We start from the raw sequence: 19,638 nt of genomic DNA on the forward strand, positions 1-19,638 counted from the left end.
GGGGTGCTCTTGGACCAAGGGGCATGGGCATAGTTGGTGGAGGGCAGAATTGGAACAGCAAGGCATGCAGCAGCGAGGTGCACAGGCAGAGCTGGGGTGGGCTCAGGGCTGGAATAGCAGGGGGTGCTGCAGGGCCGGAGTGAGGGACCCGGGCAGAGCTGGGAGGCAGAATTGAAGAAGCGTAGAGTATGGTTGGGCAGGAGTGAGGTGCTCTGCCAGAGCTGTAGGTTGTGTGGAGGAGAAGCCTGCCAGACACCTGCTCACGTTGTGCTCAGCTTCAGGACATCTGGCATTGTCTCACCATCCTCAGCCGTAAGCCTGACACAGAAGTGAGAGGAATCCTGTGGCCAGGCCACCAGATCACTTCTACAATGAACTGTGTAAGTCCCTGTGAATCCCTTGCCCTGCAAGAGGAGCTCGGAACATTGATGCCAGCTGTTGAGCTCCCCCTGTGGGGACAATGCCCTCCCCTCCTTCCCCCTCACAGCATGTCAGGGCCATCACATAGCATAGACGTGGCAACCAAGTGCAATTACCTCAAGGGGAAGTGTGCAGCCTTCCGGGGCTGGGGGGAGGGGAAGAGAAAGCTTGACACTGACAGCCCCGGTGGTTAAAGTCCTATACTCTCCAGAACAGACACAGCACAGGCAGGGCCAGGGCAAGCTCCCTCCACTGCCCTGCCGGGGACAAGGCTTCCACAAGGGAGAGAGCGACTCTAGGGTTGAGAGGGGAGCTCACTCTCCATGGCCCAGTCAATCCTTGCTGAGGAGCCTGCCCAAAAGGGACCAATTTGGGATGGGGAGAAAGGAACCTGGTCTGGATAAAAGACCATCAGCTGTCAGCAGGGGGCAGTGCAGGATCCAGCACACACCAATTTTGGAATTCTCACCCACCCACCACCTTTTGCTAATTTCTTTTGGGAGCTTAGAGCAGGGGCGGGTGTGTGTGTGTGTGTGTGTGTGTGTGTGTAAACCTGTTTCCCCGCACAAAACCATCCACAAAGCAAGTTGGCTCTTTGAGTTGCCAACTTCCCTCTTCCTCACTCCCCAGAGTATGCTGGATCAAACCAGATGACAGTGAATCTCGAGACCCAACCCCCCAGCAAAGACCTGAATGGCTGCCCATGTTAAAACAGCTTTTGCTCGTGGCTTGGTTCGTTTTATTTTTAGGAAGTAACCAATAAGGTTTGTACTCTCTGAGAAACATGAGTTCATCACTGCCTTCACCATTATGAGCAATATGGGGAGGAGATGGGGGTGGAGCCTCTAGACAAAGCGGTCCATCCAGCCGACACACTTTTAGCTACTGGGTTGAAGTAGTGCTAATTGTGACAGGCACCCACAAGAGCAGTGGGGAAAGAGAAACTGACGGCTGTTGAAAGAATTCTCCTTTCAGCAGGTATCACGATGGACGTTTGTCCCACCGGTAAGTCTTTCCTTTGGCCGCCTCTTTCTCCTGTCTTGTTGCTGAAAGTGGTGCTAACCCATTAGGCTCTGTCAGGGCAGTGTCACCAGCTGGAGTGGGGTGCTGGGGAGGAAAGGAGAGATGAGGAGTTCCCCAGATGCTTTGGGTGGGATTTATAGCTTGCAGGTGTTGTGCTGTTTTCACCTCCCTCCATCCCTCCCAGTTATTCAGGATCTGTTCCGGCTCCCTGCAGATGTCACTGGGGGCTGACCCACGGACATTAATGGGACCAGGGTCAAGCCATTACTGAGCTTTGTACAGACAGGACATCTCTGAGGAGGAAGGTTAAATCCCTCATGTCAGTGACCCTCAGAGTAGCTAGATAACAAGGAGGCATGGAGTAAGCCAGGCCCATCCTGGGGCATCAGAGGTGCATGGTGCTTGGACTGAGGGTCAGCATATGACTGTAAACAACAGATTCCTTTGATGCAGCCTCGGTGTGACAGGAACAGAGGTGCAAAAGCATGACTTGCAAGTTCAACAGCGAAATTGTGAAAGTCTTTGCTTCCCTGCCCCAGCTGGGGCTAGTGCAAAGTGAGTGTGTGTAAACCCCCAGAGTTCTGATTGGGCAGTGCGTGGCACGGGTGTAAATGATTGCCCGTGGGGCACGGTAACAGTAAATGAGCCCCCTGAGCGGAGGAGAGAGGGAATGGCCCACTTGGAAATGGGGAGTGGGGGAGAGGGAGCCCAACGACCAGTAGCTCAGCTCAGCAATAAAATCAGAGGCCTGGACATATCCCTGCGAACCACAGAAACACGACGGACTCCAAAAGAAGTTAGAAAGACAGAAGTAGCCGAGAGGCGATGAGTGAGATAAAAACGTATTTCCTGGTTTGGTAAGTGGTGGGCAACAAGGGGGGGGAGCTGACAGACAAAGGGATACTGGCTGGCCTCACGCTGGCAAGGTCATTTGTCCAAGGAAAAGGTGGATCTCAAAACCGGTTGTCCAGCACGAAAATAGGGTTGCTCTCATGTTGTTAATAGCCACAGTGAGTTACTTGACGGTATGAATATTGTTGTGCTTTGTACTGTTGTGCTTTGTAGTAGTGCCTGGGGCCCCAGTTGTGAACCGAGGCCGCAGTGCTGGGTGCTGTACAAACACACAACACAAAGTCCTTGCCCCAAGCAGCTTAAGTGGAGTCATTGTATTTCTGTGATTCGCATGGATATATCCAGGCCTCTGATTTTATTGCTGAGCTGAGCTATTGGTCTTTGGGCTTGGTTTGACACTGGCAGACATTTGGGGAAGGGTCTTCACTGGCAGGAAATCTGCCTTGAGGCCTTTGGAGCAGTGAAAGGTACCCACCCCCAACCCCACCCTGCCTGGGGACCCACGGCTGGCTGGCACTGGTTCAAAAGTCAGCTGTGCTGCCTGGGGAGGAGGCATGGTCAGGGGGCCAAGAGTTTGCCCCGGTTGAGTGTGCCCCTCAGGCAGCTTTCAGTGAGGAAGCTTCTGCAGTTTAAGGTTGCCCAGCACGACCCCAGTGAGGGGTGAGGGTGTGAATACTCCCTTGTCCTCTGTCTGGAGTGAATCCCACTGGGGCGCAGTGACCCCTGCTGGTGCTAGGGGATGCCATTTGCACCTCTCTGGGCCAACTCCAGGGAATCAAGCCTATTGTCTGTTTCTGTGGAGAAAATGTTCGACTTCCTCTCCTCCCTCACAGTCCATGCATGACTGACAGGGCGAGCCTGAAAGGTGGAAACTCCCACCCCTTTCCCTTGGGGGGCAAGGTGAGCGACTTCATCTTGTGTGTTCCTATGTGGGAGAGAGCTACGCCGGCAGGGCCATGGGCTGGGCTGTGCGATGGAGTATGGGGAGACGATCATGTCAGAATCAGAACAGTGGTGAGGCTGGGAGAGGGATCCATGCGAGGAGGAGGGTGAGGAGCTCCAGGGTCTGCTGCCGCCTCTCATTGGCTGTAAACTCAGCCTCATCCCAAGGTAGACCAAAGGCTTGTGTAGTGTGGATCCTGCATTTAGCCTGGCTTCTAGTATTTCCAGCACAGTTTTGTACCCATTACTAATGGAGGGAGGAAATTGCAGATGCAGTTGTTCGTGTCTGCAGCGGTATGCATTTAGATGCCTAGCTACAGTATGTGGTTTTCGGTGTGGCTGGCTAAACCATTGTGTTAATTATTTGGCAAGTGTACTGTGTGGTTACCAAATTTGCACCATCCACGCCAGAGGTGAGTTTTGAAAATACAGGTCTGAGCATGTCGTGGGGAGACGATAGGAGCTCATGAAACCTTTGGGGGCACTGACTCCCTGGGGCATTGGACTTGACTGAACTAATTCCTGTTCAATGTGGGTGAAATTTATCCCTGGGCAGAGGGCCTGTACATGGTCTATGCATCATTTAAGTTAAGTCCTCAAAACAGGGCTTACGTGGAATTTAGCTGGTGCCTAGACTCTGTGTGGCTCCTCTGTACCAGATGTGAACTTCTTCACCCTCTGATTGCATTGCTACGCCCAGGCTCATCTTGGAGTGGAGAGGGCCAGTGAGAAGATCCACTGGGCCTCTCCCTTCCCAAGTTCCCAGGCTCCGTTTTCTAGAAAAGCAGGAATTGAAAGAAAGGGGAATCATTGTGCTGCTGTCAACCTCCTCTGCTGCTGGGAAAATAGAGGCCAGCTGCCTGCACGTTATTATTATTTATTACCACAGTGCCTAGGAGCACTAAGCATGGACCAGGACCCCATTGTGCTAGGTGCTATACAAACACCGAACAAAAAGACGGCCCTTGCCCCAGTGAGCTTATATCTAAGTAGCATAATTGCCCTCATTTAACCATTCAATTGATTCAACGGATAGTTCTTCAAATGAACCACTCGATTCTGGCTCATTGCAGGATTTTGTGGGCAAAAGGGTGACTTTTAGGTTATATTCTCTCCTTTCCCCACCGATTTAACTATGGAATCCAAAGCAGGCAACAAAGGACTCAAACTAGCCATCTCGTGTCTCCGCTACCAAAATGCAGAGGTTTGGAATGCCTGCTAGGGAAGCACAATGAAAGAGAGGCGCATACATTAAATTCACTTACTTATTAAGTTGCTTCCAATCGGAGTTAGGCACCTCACCTGCTTAGGTGCTTCTGAAAATCCCACTAGGCACCTCTCTGCATCTTTAGGTGCCTAAATCCCTTCATAAATGTGACCCACCTGCCCCGTTTCTTGCTCACTCTCACCTTCATTCCTCTTGTCTCCCCTTCCATGTCTGAGTCAGTCTGCCCATCACTTTCTCCCTGCCCCCATCCTTGTCTGCCCTTTTCTCTTCCAGTCAAGGCAATTCATTTGTTTCTTCGGCTGTTTGGCAGCATTCGCAAGGAGAGGGAGCCCTGTTATTTGCAGCCTCAGCTGGTGGGTCAGTGGATGTCCTCTAGGGGCCAGATCCTTGGGCTCGCTACATGCTTTAAGCTGTTTCACCAAAGCAAAGCAGCCATAGTGCCGGCTTCACTGGTCAGTGGAAGATACCCCCAGGTGATGCAGACCATCCGTAGCAGCACATCAGCTATAACAGCACCACAGCCATCAGCGTATGGAGCACAGCTGAGGGCGAGGCTAGGGAATATGTGCCCCCACTGCTCTCCTCGGCTGCCCAAACAGCCCCAGGCAAAGATTGTAGCAGCCCTGAGGTTGCTCTTGCTCGCACCAGGGGCTGTCCTGGTCTCTTGTTGACCCTGGGATAAGGGGGCATAAAAGTGACATCAAGCCGCCTTTGCCCCTTTCCCCTTTTGAGCTGCACTCGGCACAGAATTGGGGCTGGGATTTTGAATTGGAGTTTGGCAGCCCATTTGCCAGGCAGTAAGCCATCATAATTCACTTGTCAAGCCTGCAGGTCTGGTTGTCACAGATTGCTAATGCCGCCCTAGGATGTATGACAGGAGGTGTTTCCAGTAGAGATAGGCAAGTGTTAGTACCGTTATACAAGCCACTGGTGAGACCTCATCTGGAATAGTGTGTGCAATTCTGGTCTCCTATGTTTGAGACTGGTGCAGAGAAGGGCTACTAGAATGATCAGAGGAATGGAGAACCTGCCTCACGAGTAGAGACTTAAGGAGCTTGACTTGCTTCACTTAACAAAGTGCTTCCTATAAATACATCACAGGGATAAACACCAGGGAGGGAGAGGAGTTATTTAAGTTAAGGGGCCATGCTGGCACAAGAACAAATGGATATAAACTGGCTATTAATAAATTTAGGCTAGAAATTAGACGAAGGTTTCTAACCATCCGAGGAGTGAAGTTCTGGAACAGCCTTCCAAGGGCAGCAGTTGGAGGTTGCCTACAATGTCATATGGCCCATCCATGACCACTTTTAGCAAATATCTCCAACAGCTGGTGATGGGGCACTAGATGAGGGAGGCTCTGAGTTCTACAGAGAATTCTCTCCCAGGTGTCTAGCTGGTGGGTCTTGCCCACGTACTCAGGGTCTAACTGATCACTATATTTGGGGTGGAATTCTCCCCCTGGGTCAGATTGGCAGAGACGCTGGGGGGTTTTCACCTTCCTCAGCAGTGTGTGGCCCGGGTCACCTGCAGGTTTGAACTATAGTAAATGGTGGATTCTCTGTAATTTGAAGTCTTTAAATCAAGATTTGAGGGATTTAGTAACTCAGCCAGGGGTCATGGGCCCACTACAGGAGTGGTGGGTGAGGGTCTGTGGCATAGCAGTGGGCAGGAAATCAGATTAGATGGTCATGATGGTTAGCCTTCTGGCCTTAGAATCTATGAGTCTATGAGAGCAGGCATTTTCCCATCCTACCTGCGTTGCATGGGGGCTTGGACAACGCAGCTTCCTCCAGGTCCCCACCAAGGCTGCCTCCAGAGCTGGGGGATATGCTCCTTCCCAGTCCAAGTTCCCGTCCACACAGCTCTCCCCAGTCTCAGTGGCCTCAACTCAGTCAAGGCAATTTGTGCGCATGTGTACAACTGTCTGCAGGAAGCTGGCTCAGGGCTACTGCTTGGGGTGCCTCTGCCCCCTTAGTCTGTGTCGGGCATCCCCAGGGCATGTGAAGCCTGGAGGGAAGCCAGCAGAGTTCAGTGAGCAGCACGGGGGGAGCGTAAGAACATGTGGTAAGACTCCAGTGGGGCTGCCCCGTCCCTCACTTATCTGGGACGCTGCAGGAAACAAGCCCCTGTGCTCTGAAATTACTGTTCTTTCTCCCCCTTCTCTTTTCTCTCCCCTGCCACAGCTGATTCCTTCCCCTTTTCCACCCTATTTTTAGACATTGTTCCGTGTGGTGAGGCACACTCAGAGAGTTTCCAAGACAGCTGGTCAGACTTCCCCTTTCCCCCCCAGACAGGAGAGGCCCAGGGGATTTTGGTGTGTGCACCAACAGGGCAGGATACCTGCTGGACTGACCTGACGCAGGGGTGGGGGAAGGTGTTTGCCTAGAGAGATGCTCCTGGCCTGGGGCTGAGTGAGAGCTCTCGACACGCCGCCCATGTGCATGGGTTGATCTGTGGCTCCCCGAACTCCCTTGCTGCTGACGTGGGCTCTCAATTTCTGCTGCTGCAGCTTCCTATTTCTCCTCTGATTCTTGCTGAATGCTACGTTCTGGCCAGAGTGTGTTTAGCCGCTCTGCTGCCGTTCCGTTTCTTCTTCTAGGTCTTTTATTAATCATTCTGTGGTCTTCTCATCTCTCTCATCACTTGTCTTCCTGTGAAGAAGAGGGGAAGCAAGAGCAGCCCTAGTTATATCTGTGTTTAGCCCGTGATCATTGGAAGATCTTCCCAGCCCCATCACTCCTCTTCCTCAGATGACCCCCCCCCCAAATTCCCTCCCCTCAAAATGGCATCAACTTAGACTCTCTCTTAAACCATTTCTGTGTCCCATTTGCATTTGTTTCTTGCATCTGTTTCTGCATTTAATGGAAGGGCTTGAATTTCTGAGAGATTGAGAGAGATCAAGCCAATGGCTTTTGATTGGGTTAGATTTTATATTTAGGTCACTGCTTTATCAAAAAGAAAAGGAGTACTTGTGGCACCTTAGAGACTAACAAATTTATTTGAGCATAAGCTTTTGTGAGCTACAGCTCACTTCACAGACTAACACAGCTGCTACTCTGAAACCTGCTTTATCAAGTTCATTTGTCCTGATCTTGCTCATGAAAGAAGCTCGTTTGTATGAGAAACCACGAAACAAAATTTGGCAAGATTGAACACCGCTACTTGGGAGAGTCCAGGGAGTGAAACAGGGGGGTTGTTGCAAGATCAGGGCTGAGGGACATTGGCATTGCGATGTAGTGCCCAGGACTGGTGTGTCTGGGGGTGCTGCAGGGTCAGGAGAAGCATTGGCAGAGCTGGGATTGGGTCCCAGGACTGGAATAGGAGGGTAGGGTGCCGGGCAGGAGGGAGGTGCCACGGCAGAATGTTATGGGAAGGAGCAGCTCAGAACTGGAATGGCAGGGGTTGCTTTGTCCTGCCCACAATGTTGTGGGGCTCCACTTGGCCTGAGACAGCTCCCATTCTCACTGGCATTCATTTTTCCTTTTGTATTTCCAGGGTCATCTGATCTGAGTGAGGCTGAAGAGGCTGAAATAGACACTATCAAGAAGCACAGGATGGCACTCCTGGAGGACATTCAGGTATGGGCCACCCCGCCCCTTCCCATCACTGGACAGGCAGGTCTTTCCAGAACCTGCTCTCTGGGGGAACTTTTTACAAACATCCCATCCCATCTAGAACAGTTCCCTGGCCTGGCAGGAGATACTTTCCCAAGCACCATCAGATCTGGAATTCTGAGGGTCAAATGGCACCAGTCCCACCAATAAGCAGCATCCAGCCTGGGGAACTCCCTGTTGCAAGAGATCATCAAGGCAAACACTGTAACGGGACATTTTGAAAAGGCTGGCGAACTTTATGAGCAATATTATTAACAGCCCAGATCCTCAGCTGGGATAAATCGAGGTAGCTTTGTTGACATGAATGGATCTATGCCAATTTACAGCAGCTGTCCCAATATGTGGAGTTACTATTAATTAGCATGTATTACTTGTCTAGTACCATAGCTGTGCATGGCAGTGTACAAAACCAAAACAGATTGTTTCTGTTCTATTCCATGCCCATTGTCATGGCATCTGAGCCCCTGCCCTGTGTCAGGCTGTCTGAAGTGGCTCACAAACGCAGGTGCCAACCTCAGGACAGCTACAAACCAGGGCCCAAACCCCAAACTGGTTGTGTGTTTCTATCATTAGATTTAACCACCCATCAAGTGTGAACTCCACAGGCATTATAACAGCCTTAACAGGGAGTCACAGACATTCCTCTTGGGCACTCCACTCTATCTTGCCACCCAGGCAAGCCTGCCTTTGTGCCAGATGGTCCCTAACACCAAAAATCACAATATTCAGGTTACTGCCAGTCCCAAAGGGCCAGTCACTTACCCCAGGTCATTTGCATCTTATATCCTATACCAAAGACAATGCTTTTAGCCAATCCTATATTTAGGCCCCTACCAATTTCGCGGCCATGAAAAACGTGTCACGGACCATGAAATCAGCCCTCCGCCACGAAAACTGATCTCCCCTGCTGCTAGGAGCCCAGGGCTCCTAACTGCTAGTCCGGCCACGCTGGGGAGGGACAGGAGTTGTCCTTCCCCTGCACAACTGCTCTTGGTGGGGAAATCAGACCCACCTCCAGAGGCAGCACAGAAATGAGGGTGATACACCCTCGCTTCTGCACTGCAGCAGTCCAGGAGCTAGGCTCCAGGCTTCCATCCCCCCTCCCTTCCCTCCCGCCAAGCTCCTGCCACAGCATCAGACGCCAAGCTTGGGGCTTCCTTCCACAGTGGCTCCTGCCAGGCTGGGAGCTTTCGCTCACAGCAGCTGCAGCTGAGGCAACCTGGGCTTTGGGCTTCCCCCCCCCGCCACTCCAGCTGGAGCTTGGGGCAGCTTGGGCTTGGGACTTCCGCCCCCCTGCCACTACAGCTGGGGCTCGGGGCAGTCCAGGCTTGAGGCTTCAGCTCTGCGGCTGCAGCCATGGCTCAGGGCACCCAGGCTTGCGGCTTCTTCCCCTGTGGCTCTGCCAGGTCTCGGGGTGACCTGGTAGGGGCTTCTGCCCTGGGGCTTCTTCCAGGGCTGGGGCACCCATTTTTCCTGGGGGGGGCCTAAATTGGTCAGGGCCCCTGCCTTAATCTGTCCCTGGCATGGACTAGCAGCCAGGAGCCCCCAGCTGGGGCGCTCCCAGCAGCATGGGGGAGATCCTACCCACCTCTACCTCAGGAACCTCCTCTAACTGCAGGAAGCTGGGAGGGTGGTGCCTTCAGAGCTCAGCTCTGGAGGTAGCATAGAAGTGAAGGTGGCAATCTTGGGACCCACCTACAACTTTGCAACACCCCCCCCCATCCTTCATGATCCCATTTTGGGTGGGGACCCCCATGATTACAAACCTTGAAATTTCAGATGTAAACATCTGAAATCGTGAAATTGACCAATTTTAAAACCCTCTGGCCATGAAATTGACCAGAATAGATGGTGAATTTGGTAGGGCCCTACCTATCTTAAACTAACTAAAAGTTTATTAACTAGGAAAAAGAAATAAGGGAGGTATGACAAGGTTAAAGCAGGTAAACACACACACACACACAAGTTACAATCGTAGATTTCAAAAATAGAAGCTGCTGTAATGTTCAGGTTACTCCCAGTCCCAAAGGGCCAGTCACTTACCCCAGGTCAAAGGCACTATCTGTCCTTTAGGGTTAATCCAGCTAAGCAGTTTGGGGATCCCTTGCTTATGCTTAGAAATACTGCCCTCTCCAAATTCCAAGCAGCACAGTGATACAGATCCTTCTGGTCAGGGATTTTTATTCCCTTCCCTCAGAGTTCAAACTGTGATGGGATGAGGGTTTGTGCAGTTCCCCTCTTCATGGGTATGGGGGAAACAATCAACAAAGTCTTTTGTCCACTGATGTTCCACGGTGGTTCATCTGCTGTCTATAGGCCTTCTTCTGTTGAGCAGGAGATGACATCTTTTGTGGTAAACTAGTATTTTCATGCTTGGTAATGCTTCTTTCCTGACTGTGGGGGTTTCCAGTTTCTTAGCAAACACTTAAATATTACCTTATAGCATGGGGTACAGATATTGCCAGTGAGATTAATGCATGCGGCAACTCACAAGCATTCCTTAAAGTCCAAACACATCTCTCTAAATCTAATACCCATATTAACAATACTAATACCCAAGTGAGTCAGACTGGTTTCCAGCTATGCATGTGTCAGTGTTCAGTGAGGCCTAGGGGCCTCGCCATGAGCTGGCACCTGGCCTGCCAGCATCACACACTGAAGAGCTTATTGAGCCAGATTGGTGGCGCTACGTTGACTTGCATCAGTTGAGGAGCTGGCCTACAATCTGCAGGTGTCCAAATGCCCAGGTGACGAGTGCAGTGCAAGGCCTTGACTAGGACAGAAGGTTAAGCCAAGTTCTACCAGATAAATAATCCCATCTCGTGCTTCTTGGTGTGAAGTGATTGCCATAGAGTCAGGAATGCAAATCCCCTCCCCCATTCCAGGTACAGCTTTACATAATTGTCCGTTTGCATTGTTTGTTTGCCTTCCCACTGTCAACGTAGGAGGCAGGAAACCTGAGTAGATGGACCAGAGGGCTGACCCAGTGTGGCAGGAGACAAGATACTGGACTCAATGGGCCAATAGTCTGAATCTGTCATCTCCCCAAAGCTGGTTGGTAACCAGTCACTGCCCAGTGGAGCAGGAGGTGCTTAGGTAACAGGGTCCCAGGATGGAGTTTCGTCCCCTGGCGAATTTCTGCAGCAATCTTAGTGCATTATCACTGCAGATAAACAGCTGGTAGATCTCAAATTGCCTATTGAGTAGCTGAAAGATAGTGCCAGGAAATAGTAATAACAGTAAATAATTTGTATTACAGTCACCAAGCTCAGGGCTCCGTTCTGCTAGGTGCTGTACAAACATGTTCTCAGGGACAGTCCCTGCCCTGAAGGGCTTAAAATCTAAATCAACTCACCAGGCAAAGGGTGGGAGGGGAAACAGAGGCATGGAGAAAACCCGAAAAACTTGGCTCCCTTTGTAACCCAGAGGCAGCCAACCAGCGGCCGGGAGCTATCAAATGTCCAAAGGAGCTGAATTCCATGTTTAACTGATAGAATATAGTGAGGAGCAGCCCCACCAGCTCACCAGTCTGTGCGGCAACTGCTGAATGCCAGGGGCACAAGCAGCTCCCTTTGATACAGGATCAGCACACCTAAGCCCAAGGTGACTCCCCCTGCTTGGTAGCTGGTTCCACTGCCTCTCTGCACAGCTTTCCTGGCTGCATGGTTCGGCTACAGCAGGGAAAGGGGCATGGAACAACACCCAGGATCCATTCCAGAGTGGGCACAGACATGGGTCCCTGTTCTCTTGCTCCCTGGCTCTCTCTACACTCGACTTTTCAGACACTTTTGACAATAGGTGTCAGAACATTTGCTCCCCTCCCCTGCCTTCAGCCAGTGTCCAGCATGGGTGGAGAAGGCCACCTAAGATCAGCGCCCTTTTTGATAAGACACCCTGGCTGGTCCCGTGACAATGGCCAGTGACCTGGGCTGGCCCTGCCCACACCAGCCGGGCTTGGCAGCTGCCCAGGGATGAGGTGAGACATCTGGTCTCTCTCCCATCCCCTGGCTCGCTCTCACCCCCATCTCTTCCTCCCACAGAAGCTGAAGGAGGAGATTGCGCAGGTGTTTGCAGAGATAGATTGCTTCCAAAGCACAGAAGAGAGGTGAGGATCCAGCCACATGCCTGCAGGGAGGTGGTGATTGCATGGGTGTTCCTCTGGTGCATAGGTGGCATGGGTCTTCTTCAGGGTGGAGAAGGAACCACCCCTAGCTGGAGCCTTTCCATTGACATCAGTGGGCTTTGGCGCATGTCCCAGGAGAGGGGAATCTTTCTGGACACAGGAGAAATTATGGAGACAGCTCGCTTGCGTGCGCACTCTCTCTCTCATGAGATTTCTCTTTACTAGAGAGCAGTGAGGTCAGTAAAACACCAGCCCCTTGAGAGACTCCAGGCTCCATGGGGGTTAACACCCCCTGACTTAGGATGGACACATTCTAAGGCAGGGGGTGGCTTCTCTTCTTGGCCCTGGAGCAAGCCAGAGCTGAGATGTGGGAACTCCTGTTGGGAACTTAGCCCCACTCCTGCCCCACCCTGGAGGGGAATACAGCTGGTTGCTTCTCTTTGTGCCAGGCTTGATTCTCCACCTTTGCATCTGCAGCAAAATGGTCCAGAGGGACAAAGATCTGTGCATGGGCCGGAAGAAATTCAACATGGACCCCACAAAGGTAAGGTGTACTGTTCCGACTGCTGCTTGTTGGCATCCCATATGGACCCCTCTTTACTACAGATCAGATGCGAGTTACCCACTCCAAAGACATTCATTCTGCCATCAGGGCAGACACACGCGGGGTGGGTCCCAGGAACGGGTGATGGGGTGGAGGGAGGCTGGTTTCTCAGCCTGACATAGCACTGCCAGGCCATGCCTTGCACCAGGATATCTTCTGAGAGCTCTGAGCAATGCTGCCTCCCCATGACACATTGTGCTGACACGTGTCAATCAAAGCACCCCAAAGCAGAAGAGAAATGGGAGGAGGAGAGACAGGGCCATGGGATATTAGATGGGGTGAGATCTGAATTACCCAGGAAAGAATTTTCTGTAGTATCTGGCTGGTGAATCTTGCCCATATGCTCAGGGTTTAGCTGATCACTATATTTGGGGTTGGGAAGGAATTTTCCTCCAGGGCAGATTGGAAGAGGTCCTGGGGTTTTTTCGCCTTCCTCTGTAGCATGGGGCACGGGTCACTTGCTGGAGGATTCTCTGCACCTTGAAGTCTTTAAACCACGATTTGAGGACTTCAATAGCACAGACATAGGCGAGAGGTTTTTTTGCAGGAGTGGTGGGTGAAATTCTGTGGCCTGCGTTGTGCAGGAGGTCAGACTAGATGATCATAATGGTCCCTTCTGACCTTAATATCTATGAATCTATGAATCTAGGCCAGACTTAATCCAGCCACTAACTCTTCTGTCTGTCAAGGGAGCCCAAGTCCAGAGAGCCCCCAGCCCAGGCTCTCTCACCCCCGTCAGCTGATTCCTCTAAAACCCATTCCTGGGTTGGGAGGGAGGTCACCCCACAGGATGTGAGGCTTTCTCGCACTCAGAGCAGGCCCGGCCAGGCCAAGCAGCCCCTGCTGCTGGCCTGGGAACGAGAGTCTCAGACTTGGACTGCAAAGCAAGTCTGGGTCTCCCACCCGCTGGATAACTCCCCCCACCCCCACCCCCGGCGCGACCTGCACTCCCCACCCCACCAGCAGGGGACTCAGAGCAGGGTGTAAAGGCAGAGGTGAATGTGAATAACAAGAAGCGGCCGCTTTCTCTCCCCTCCCCCGCTCTGCTGGACCACTCAGTCTGCAAAGAAAACCACAAGCTGCAACAGTAATATCAGCCCCCATCATTTTAACCACAGCAACCGTCTCACTGGCTCCGGCTCAACCGCTGCTGCTCTGACCAACTTTCCATCACGCCTCCGCCCCCTCCAACTAGGACACAAAAGAGGACCCTCCAGCAGAGCCGGTGCTAGGCAGACTAAGCAATTGCTTAGGGTCCCGAGCAGCTCCAGGGGCCCCCATATTCCCTTTTTATTATGTGTTGTATGGGGGGGGGATATTCCTGCTTCAGCCCCCAGTGGGCTAGCACTGCCTCTGCACTTCTGTACATCACAGAAACTGCTGGCACTACCCACCAACCCACCAAAGGGTGAGCACAGTTTGGGTGACATTCACTCCAGAGCACCGGCAAAGGACTCCTCTCTATTTACCTCCCGCCTGGCAATCCAGCCCCTTGCGGTGTCTTATGTAGAGTTAAATCAAGCCCTGTTTTGAGGCCCTAAGTGGGACTTTAGTGATGCCTGGTCTTTGTCCTGGTCCCTGTGCGCAGAGGAGGATTGCACCCATAGATAGTGCAGACTCCGCCCAGGGGTGCCAGGGCGGGAGAGGGGCAGTGGGTGTTACTCTGGGACAGAGATGTTTGGGAAAACGTAGAGGCAGCTATTTTCCATTGGAAAACGCAGCTCTGTTGAAATCAAAATGCTTCACAAAATCATGTCGATTTCATCAAAATTCTGTTTCAGAGAAAAAAAGGTGGGGGGGGGGAAGGGAGGGGAGTTCCAACGGTGTTGAAACACCCCATTTGGACCCGTTCAGAATGGAATGTTTCCATTTTTCCTGTCAAAAAGATGTTTTGTTTCGGAATGTTTTAAACTGTGCATGGTGCTGTACATTATAATAGAATATGCCTTTTTTAAAACAGTCAGAATGGAACCAAACCAATTTTGTGGGCACGAAAAATTTTGATCGACCCAAAATGAATTTTTTTGGGGGGGAGGGGGGTGTAATTTTCTTCTGCGGAGAATTTTGAAATTTTGGGGTTCCGTTGGAATGAAACAAAGACAAACTTTGAAATCTCAGAATCCTGCTTGAAACGGACTTTCCATTCTCCGCACAGCTCTGCTCAGGAACCTTGCAGCACCCCGACAGTAGGTGTCTCGGGCCGGGCCAGGATCGGGAGGGGGATGGGTACAGCATTAGCACCCATGTGGAACATGAGGGGAGGGATTAAGATAGCAAGTCTGGCTGTGTGCTCCCCAGCTGCGTTCCAAGGGGGAGGGGGAGTAGCTGGATTTGGGAGGAGGCCTGTAGAGCTGGGGAAACATGATGTCCAGAGATGACTGGGCTGGACCGCCCATTAAATTGTCCTTCCCCAGCCCCCCAGACCCCCTCACTCACAGCCTGGGTGTGCTTTTCCCCCAGGGGATCCAGTACTTGACCGAGCACAAGGTGCTGTCCTCAGACTTGCGAGAGATCGCCAGGTTCCTCTACAAGGGAGAAGGCCTGAACAAGACAGCCATTGGGGATTACCTGGGAGAGAGGTGAGTCTCCCCTAGCTGATCCAACTCTCTTAGGCCTTAGACCCAATTTCTGCCGCCAGTGTAGCTGAACTGTAGCAACCCCTAGCGTAGACAGGCAGAGCTGCTACTTGCACTGAGGGAGCTCGGCCCTGCTTGAAAGGGAGATAAGCCATGTATAGCTCAGCTTCCGGCTGTTTATCCTGTAGATCCAAGGGGTTAGCACTGGGGCAGCTGCACTAGTTGCTGATGGCTGTACTTGGGGCAAACCCCCCGGTGCAGAAAAGGCATCAGTGTAACAACGTTGCCAAGGGTCCTGGTGTCTTTTTGTGGGGGAAGGGGAGCTGAATTTTGAAAGCAGGGAGAGGGGGTGTGCAGAGCTGTTCCTGGGGGAATCGGAGCTCTGAGGGGTCTGAGCCCAGCTCTGCTCTAGGTCACATAGTAAGGCTGCATCATAAAGTCACAGTCTCCTTCTCTCCCCACACCCTCCCTCTCGGCCCTGTTCCCTCAACCAGGGACCCGGCAAACCTGCAGATCCTTCAGGCCTTTGTGGAATGCCACCCGTTCGCCAACCTCAACCTGGTGCAGGCACTACGGTGAGTGAGCACACAGGCAGAGAGCAGCAGGGGCCTGGGAGTGGGTGCTCAGGCGTGGCTGCAAAGGCAAGCGAACACACGCCAGAGGGCCTGGGGCTAGGGAGACAGCTCAGAGCAGGGACGGAGCTTCCCAAGCATTCGTCTGGGAGGGGACCCCTGCCTCCATTTTCATACGTGGGTGTCCGACTGCACCAATGCAGGGGAAGCCACTTCCCGGGGCAGTGTCCCATTGCTGTGCAGTGCGTTGAGGAGCGTGACCCCCATTTCCCTGGGGGGCATCTTGCTGCAGTTCCCTGTGTTAGGGAAGAGCATCCTACTCTTTCATAGGTTGGCCCCCCTCCTTCCTCCTGGGGTGTCCCAGCATGGGGGGAGAGGGCCTGCTGTTTTCAGGGGTGGCCACGTGGGCAGTGTCTGTGTGCTGTGGGAGAGGGATCCCCCCACCACCACCCGGGTGTCTCATTGAGCTCTCACATTGCCCATGCGGGCTTCTCCTTGGGCTCTTGTGCACTACCAGCAGAGGGAGCCTGTGTCCTGAGGCAGGCGTCTCATTTGAGGCTGTGCACTGGGGAGTGAGGTCCCCGTTTGCTGAGAGAGCGTCCTGCTGGATGCCCACGTGGTGGGGAGAGAGGCCCTGGGCTCCGGAGCAGGCGTCCTGTCCTGCTCCCTTGTTTTGGGGGAGGGTTTCCGTTTCTGAAGGACAGTGTCTAGTTGTTGCCCTAGGAGCTGAGGGAAGGGTTCCCTGTTTCCCAGGCTGGGTGTCTCATTGGGTGCTGAGGGGAAAGCTGCCTGGGTCCTAGGCTGGGTGTCCCAGCGCACCCGTCTTGGGAAGAAAGGGGCCCCTGTTGCACATAAGGATGTCCTGTTGCCTTCCCTGTGTGGAGGTAGGACCCCCGCACATCCATGGGAGGAAGGAGGGCGCCCCTGTGTATTAGGGCATGGGGCCTGCCTGGCCATTCCGTGACTCGCCCACGGGCCTGGTGTCCTTGTAGGCAGTTCCTGTGGAGCTTCCGGCTGCCCGGGGAAGCCCAGAAGATTGATCGGATGATGGAGGCCTTCGCCAACTGGTATTGCCAATGTAACCCGGGAGTCTTCCAGTCGACAGGTAGTTGCAGAGGTGGGGAGTGGGGATGAGCTGCCAGCATTGGCTCAGTTGTTTGCTAAAGAGGGGCCATGATCCACCACTCACAAAATATAGAGTTTGAGCAGTAGAGGCGGCACCTCCAGCTTTAGCTTCCCTTCGATCTGGTGATTTGGCCCCGGTCCCCTGTCACTTCTGCCAGTTCCTACCCTTAGGTGGCTTTTCTAGAAACAGGGGACAATCCTGCTCTCCACTTCACTGACAGAAACCCACTGGGCCATGCGTGGAAGTCAGTCGAGTCTACATGGATTGACCCCAGCTGGGGATCGTTAATGATTTGGATGATGAGATGGATTTCACCCTCAGCAAGTTCGTGGATGACACTAAGCTGGCGGGGAGAGGTAGATACGCTGGAGGGTAGGGATAGGGTCCAGAATGACCTAGACAAATTGGAGGATTGGGCCAAAAGAAATCTGATGAGGTTCAACAAGGACAAATGCAGAGTCCTGCACTTAGGACAGAAGAATCCCATGCACTGCTACAGGCTGGGGACCAACTGACTAAGCAGCAGTTCTGCAGAAAAGGACCTAGGGGTTACAGTGGGTGAGAAGCTGGATATGAGTCAACAGCCTCCCCTTGTTACCAAGAAGGCTAAAGGCATATTGGGCTGCATTAGTAGGAGCATTGCCAGCAGATTGAGGGATGTGATTATTCCCCTCTCTTCGGCACTGGTGAGGCCACATCTGGAGTAATGCGTCCAATTTTGGGCCCCCCACTACAGAAAGGATGTGGACAAATTGGAGAGTCCAGCGGAGGGCAACAAAAATATTTAGGGGGCTGGAGCACATGACTTATGAGGAGGGCTGAGGGAACTTGGCTTGTTTAGTCTGCAGAAGAGAAGAGTGAGGGGGGATTTGATAGCTGCTTTCAACTACCTGAAAGAGGGTTCCAAAGAGGATGGAGCTCAGCTGTTCTCACTGGTGGCAGATGCCAGAACAAGGAGCAATGGTCTCAAGTTGCAGTCGGGGAGGTTTAGGTTGGATATTAGAAAACACTATTTCACTTGGATGGTGGTGAAGCACTGGAATGGGTTACCTGGGGGGAGGGGGGCTGTGGAATCTCCATCCTGATAGGTTTTTAAGGCCTGGCTTGACAAAGCCCTGGCTGGGATGATTTAGTTGGGGATTGGTCCTGCTTTGAGCAGGGGGTTGGACTAGATGACCTCCTGAGGTCTCTTCCAACCCTAATCTTCTATGATTCTGTGATCTAGCTCTAGTTTGTAGTCTCTTACCTACAAAAGGAGTTGCCTCTTGTTGCCTTGATTTCCCGTTTCCTCCCCTGTTATGTCTGATCTCTTCTTCCTTCTTTCCCCTGGCCAATCGCCTCTCCTCCTCCTTCTTGCCACTCTCCTTCCTTTCCCCTCATGCCACACTCCATCATCACTGTCCCTCTTCAGGCAGTTGGCTCCAGAAGCCTTGCCAGCACCCGACAGCTTAGGATAGTGGCTCCTCGCCATCTGACAGCAGCAGTGCTGTTGGTGATCTGCACTCAGGTAGCTGAGCCATTATAAAGCCAGCCCAATCCATCCTGTCCCAGCAGTGAAAAAGCCGGTCACCACCATCAGGCTTGTGTCTTCGGCCCACAGCTCCACATCCTGGAATGATCGGCCCAGGCCACCCCTCTGTCAGTGTATTCCTAGCACCCACCGGTCATGCTGCACGTTCCAGCATTTCATACTGTGTCCCAGCGACTGTGTCCTCCCACCGCGACGCTGTCCTAAATCAGCATCTGTGCTGCAGGTCAGACAGTGGTTCTCAACCGATTTACCATTGTGGGCTGCATCCAATACTATCTGTGTGGCCTGAGGATGTCACATGGCCCACAGCTCTGTGCTGATTGGGCCGCAAGCGGCCCATGGGCCACAGGTTGAGAACCACTGGTGATCATGATGGTCCCTTCTGACCTTAAAGTCTATGAGCATCGACAGCCACCTGTGCTAAATCAGTGTTTTCACGTAATGGCGCAAGGTTAAGGAGGCAAATAAATGTCACACCCTCCACCTGGGATTTGTGTCCCCTCCACATGCACGATGCGGGCCCTTGACAGGCCCCGTCTGCCGGCCATCAGACCCCAGTGGGGTGAGCAGCCTCTCCCTGCTTTCCGAGGGCTCCAAGTCCTCAGTACTGGAGACCAAAGGAACAGGCAATCCAAGGGCCATTAGCAGAGCCCAGGCAAAGGGAGACAGCCTCCTCCCACTGCAGGAGGAACCTTGCTAGAGCCCCAGTGGGAACGGTGAAGCCTCCCCTCAGAACCCCAGGGGCACGGTTCCCCCTGCAGGGGTGTCTGGAGTGGTGATGCTGCCAGGCACCCACACAGCCCTGGGCGCTCTCTCGCTCGCCGGCAGATACGTGCTATGTGCTCTCCTTCTCCGTCATCATGCTGAACACCAGCCTGCACAACCCCAACGTGAAGGACAAGCCCCCCTTCGAGAGGTTTGTGGCCATGAACCGAGGCATCAACAATGGAGGGGACCTGCCTGAAGAGCTCCTGCGGGTAAGTGCTCCTGCCTGCTCACCTGGCCTGCTGCCGGGTACTGAGCT

General features: G+C 52.9%; 1 protein-coding gene and 1 long non-coding RNA gene across 2 annotated transcripts in view; one reads left to right on the forward strand and one right to left on the reverse strand.

The window, feature by feature from the left end:
- Positions 1-1,289: 1,289 nt before the first annotated feature.
- The window catches only part of CYTH4 (cytohesin 4), a 29,950-nt gene continuing 11,601 nt past the window's right edge, over positions 1,290-19,638 (forward strand). Inside the window, exons 1-8 of the mRNA XM_074941535.1 lie at positions 1,290-1,425; positions 7,964-8,046; positions 12,123-12,187; positions 12,683-12,749; positions 15,270-15,388; positions 15,880-15,960; positions 16,950-17,062; positions 19,443-19,591. Coding sequence (XP_074797636.1) covers positions 1,407-1,425; positions 7,964-8,046; positions 12,123-12,187; positions 12,683-12,749; positions 15,270-15,388; positions 15,880-15,960; positions 16,950-17,062; positions 19,443-19,591 — 696 coding nt within the window. The 5' untranslated portion in view covers positions 1,290-1,406. The remainder of the gene's footprint in view (positions 1,426-7,963; positions 8,047-12,122; positions 12,188-12,682; positions 12,750-15,269; positions 15,389-15,879; positions 15,961-16,949; positions 17,063-19,442; positions 19,592-19,638) is intronic.
- The window catches only part of LOC141979368 (uncharacterized), a 163,383-nt gene continuing 150,688 nt past the window's right edge, over positions 6,944-19,638 (reverse strand). The window contains exon 4 of the long non-coding RNA XR_012636791.1: positions 6,944-7,119. This is a non-coding gene — a long non-coding RNA (uncharacterized LOC141979368). The remainder of the gene's footprint in view (positions 7,120-19,638) is intronic.

This window comes from Natator depressus, chromosome 1, assembly GCF_965152275.1.
Source record: "Natator depressus isolate rNatDep1 chromosome 1, rNatDep2.hap1, whole genome shotgun sequence".
Lineage (NCBI taxonomy): Eukaryota > Metazoa > Chordata > Testudines > Cheloniidae > Natator > Natator depressus.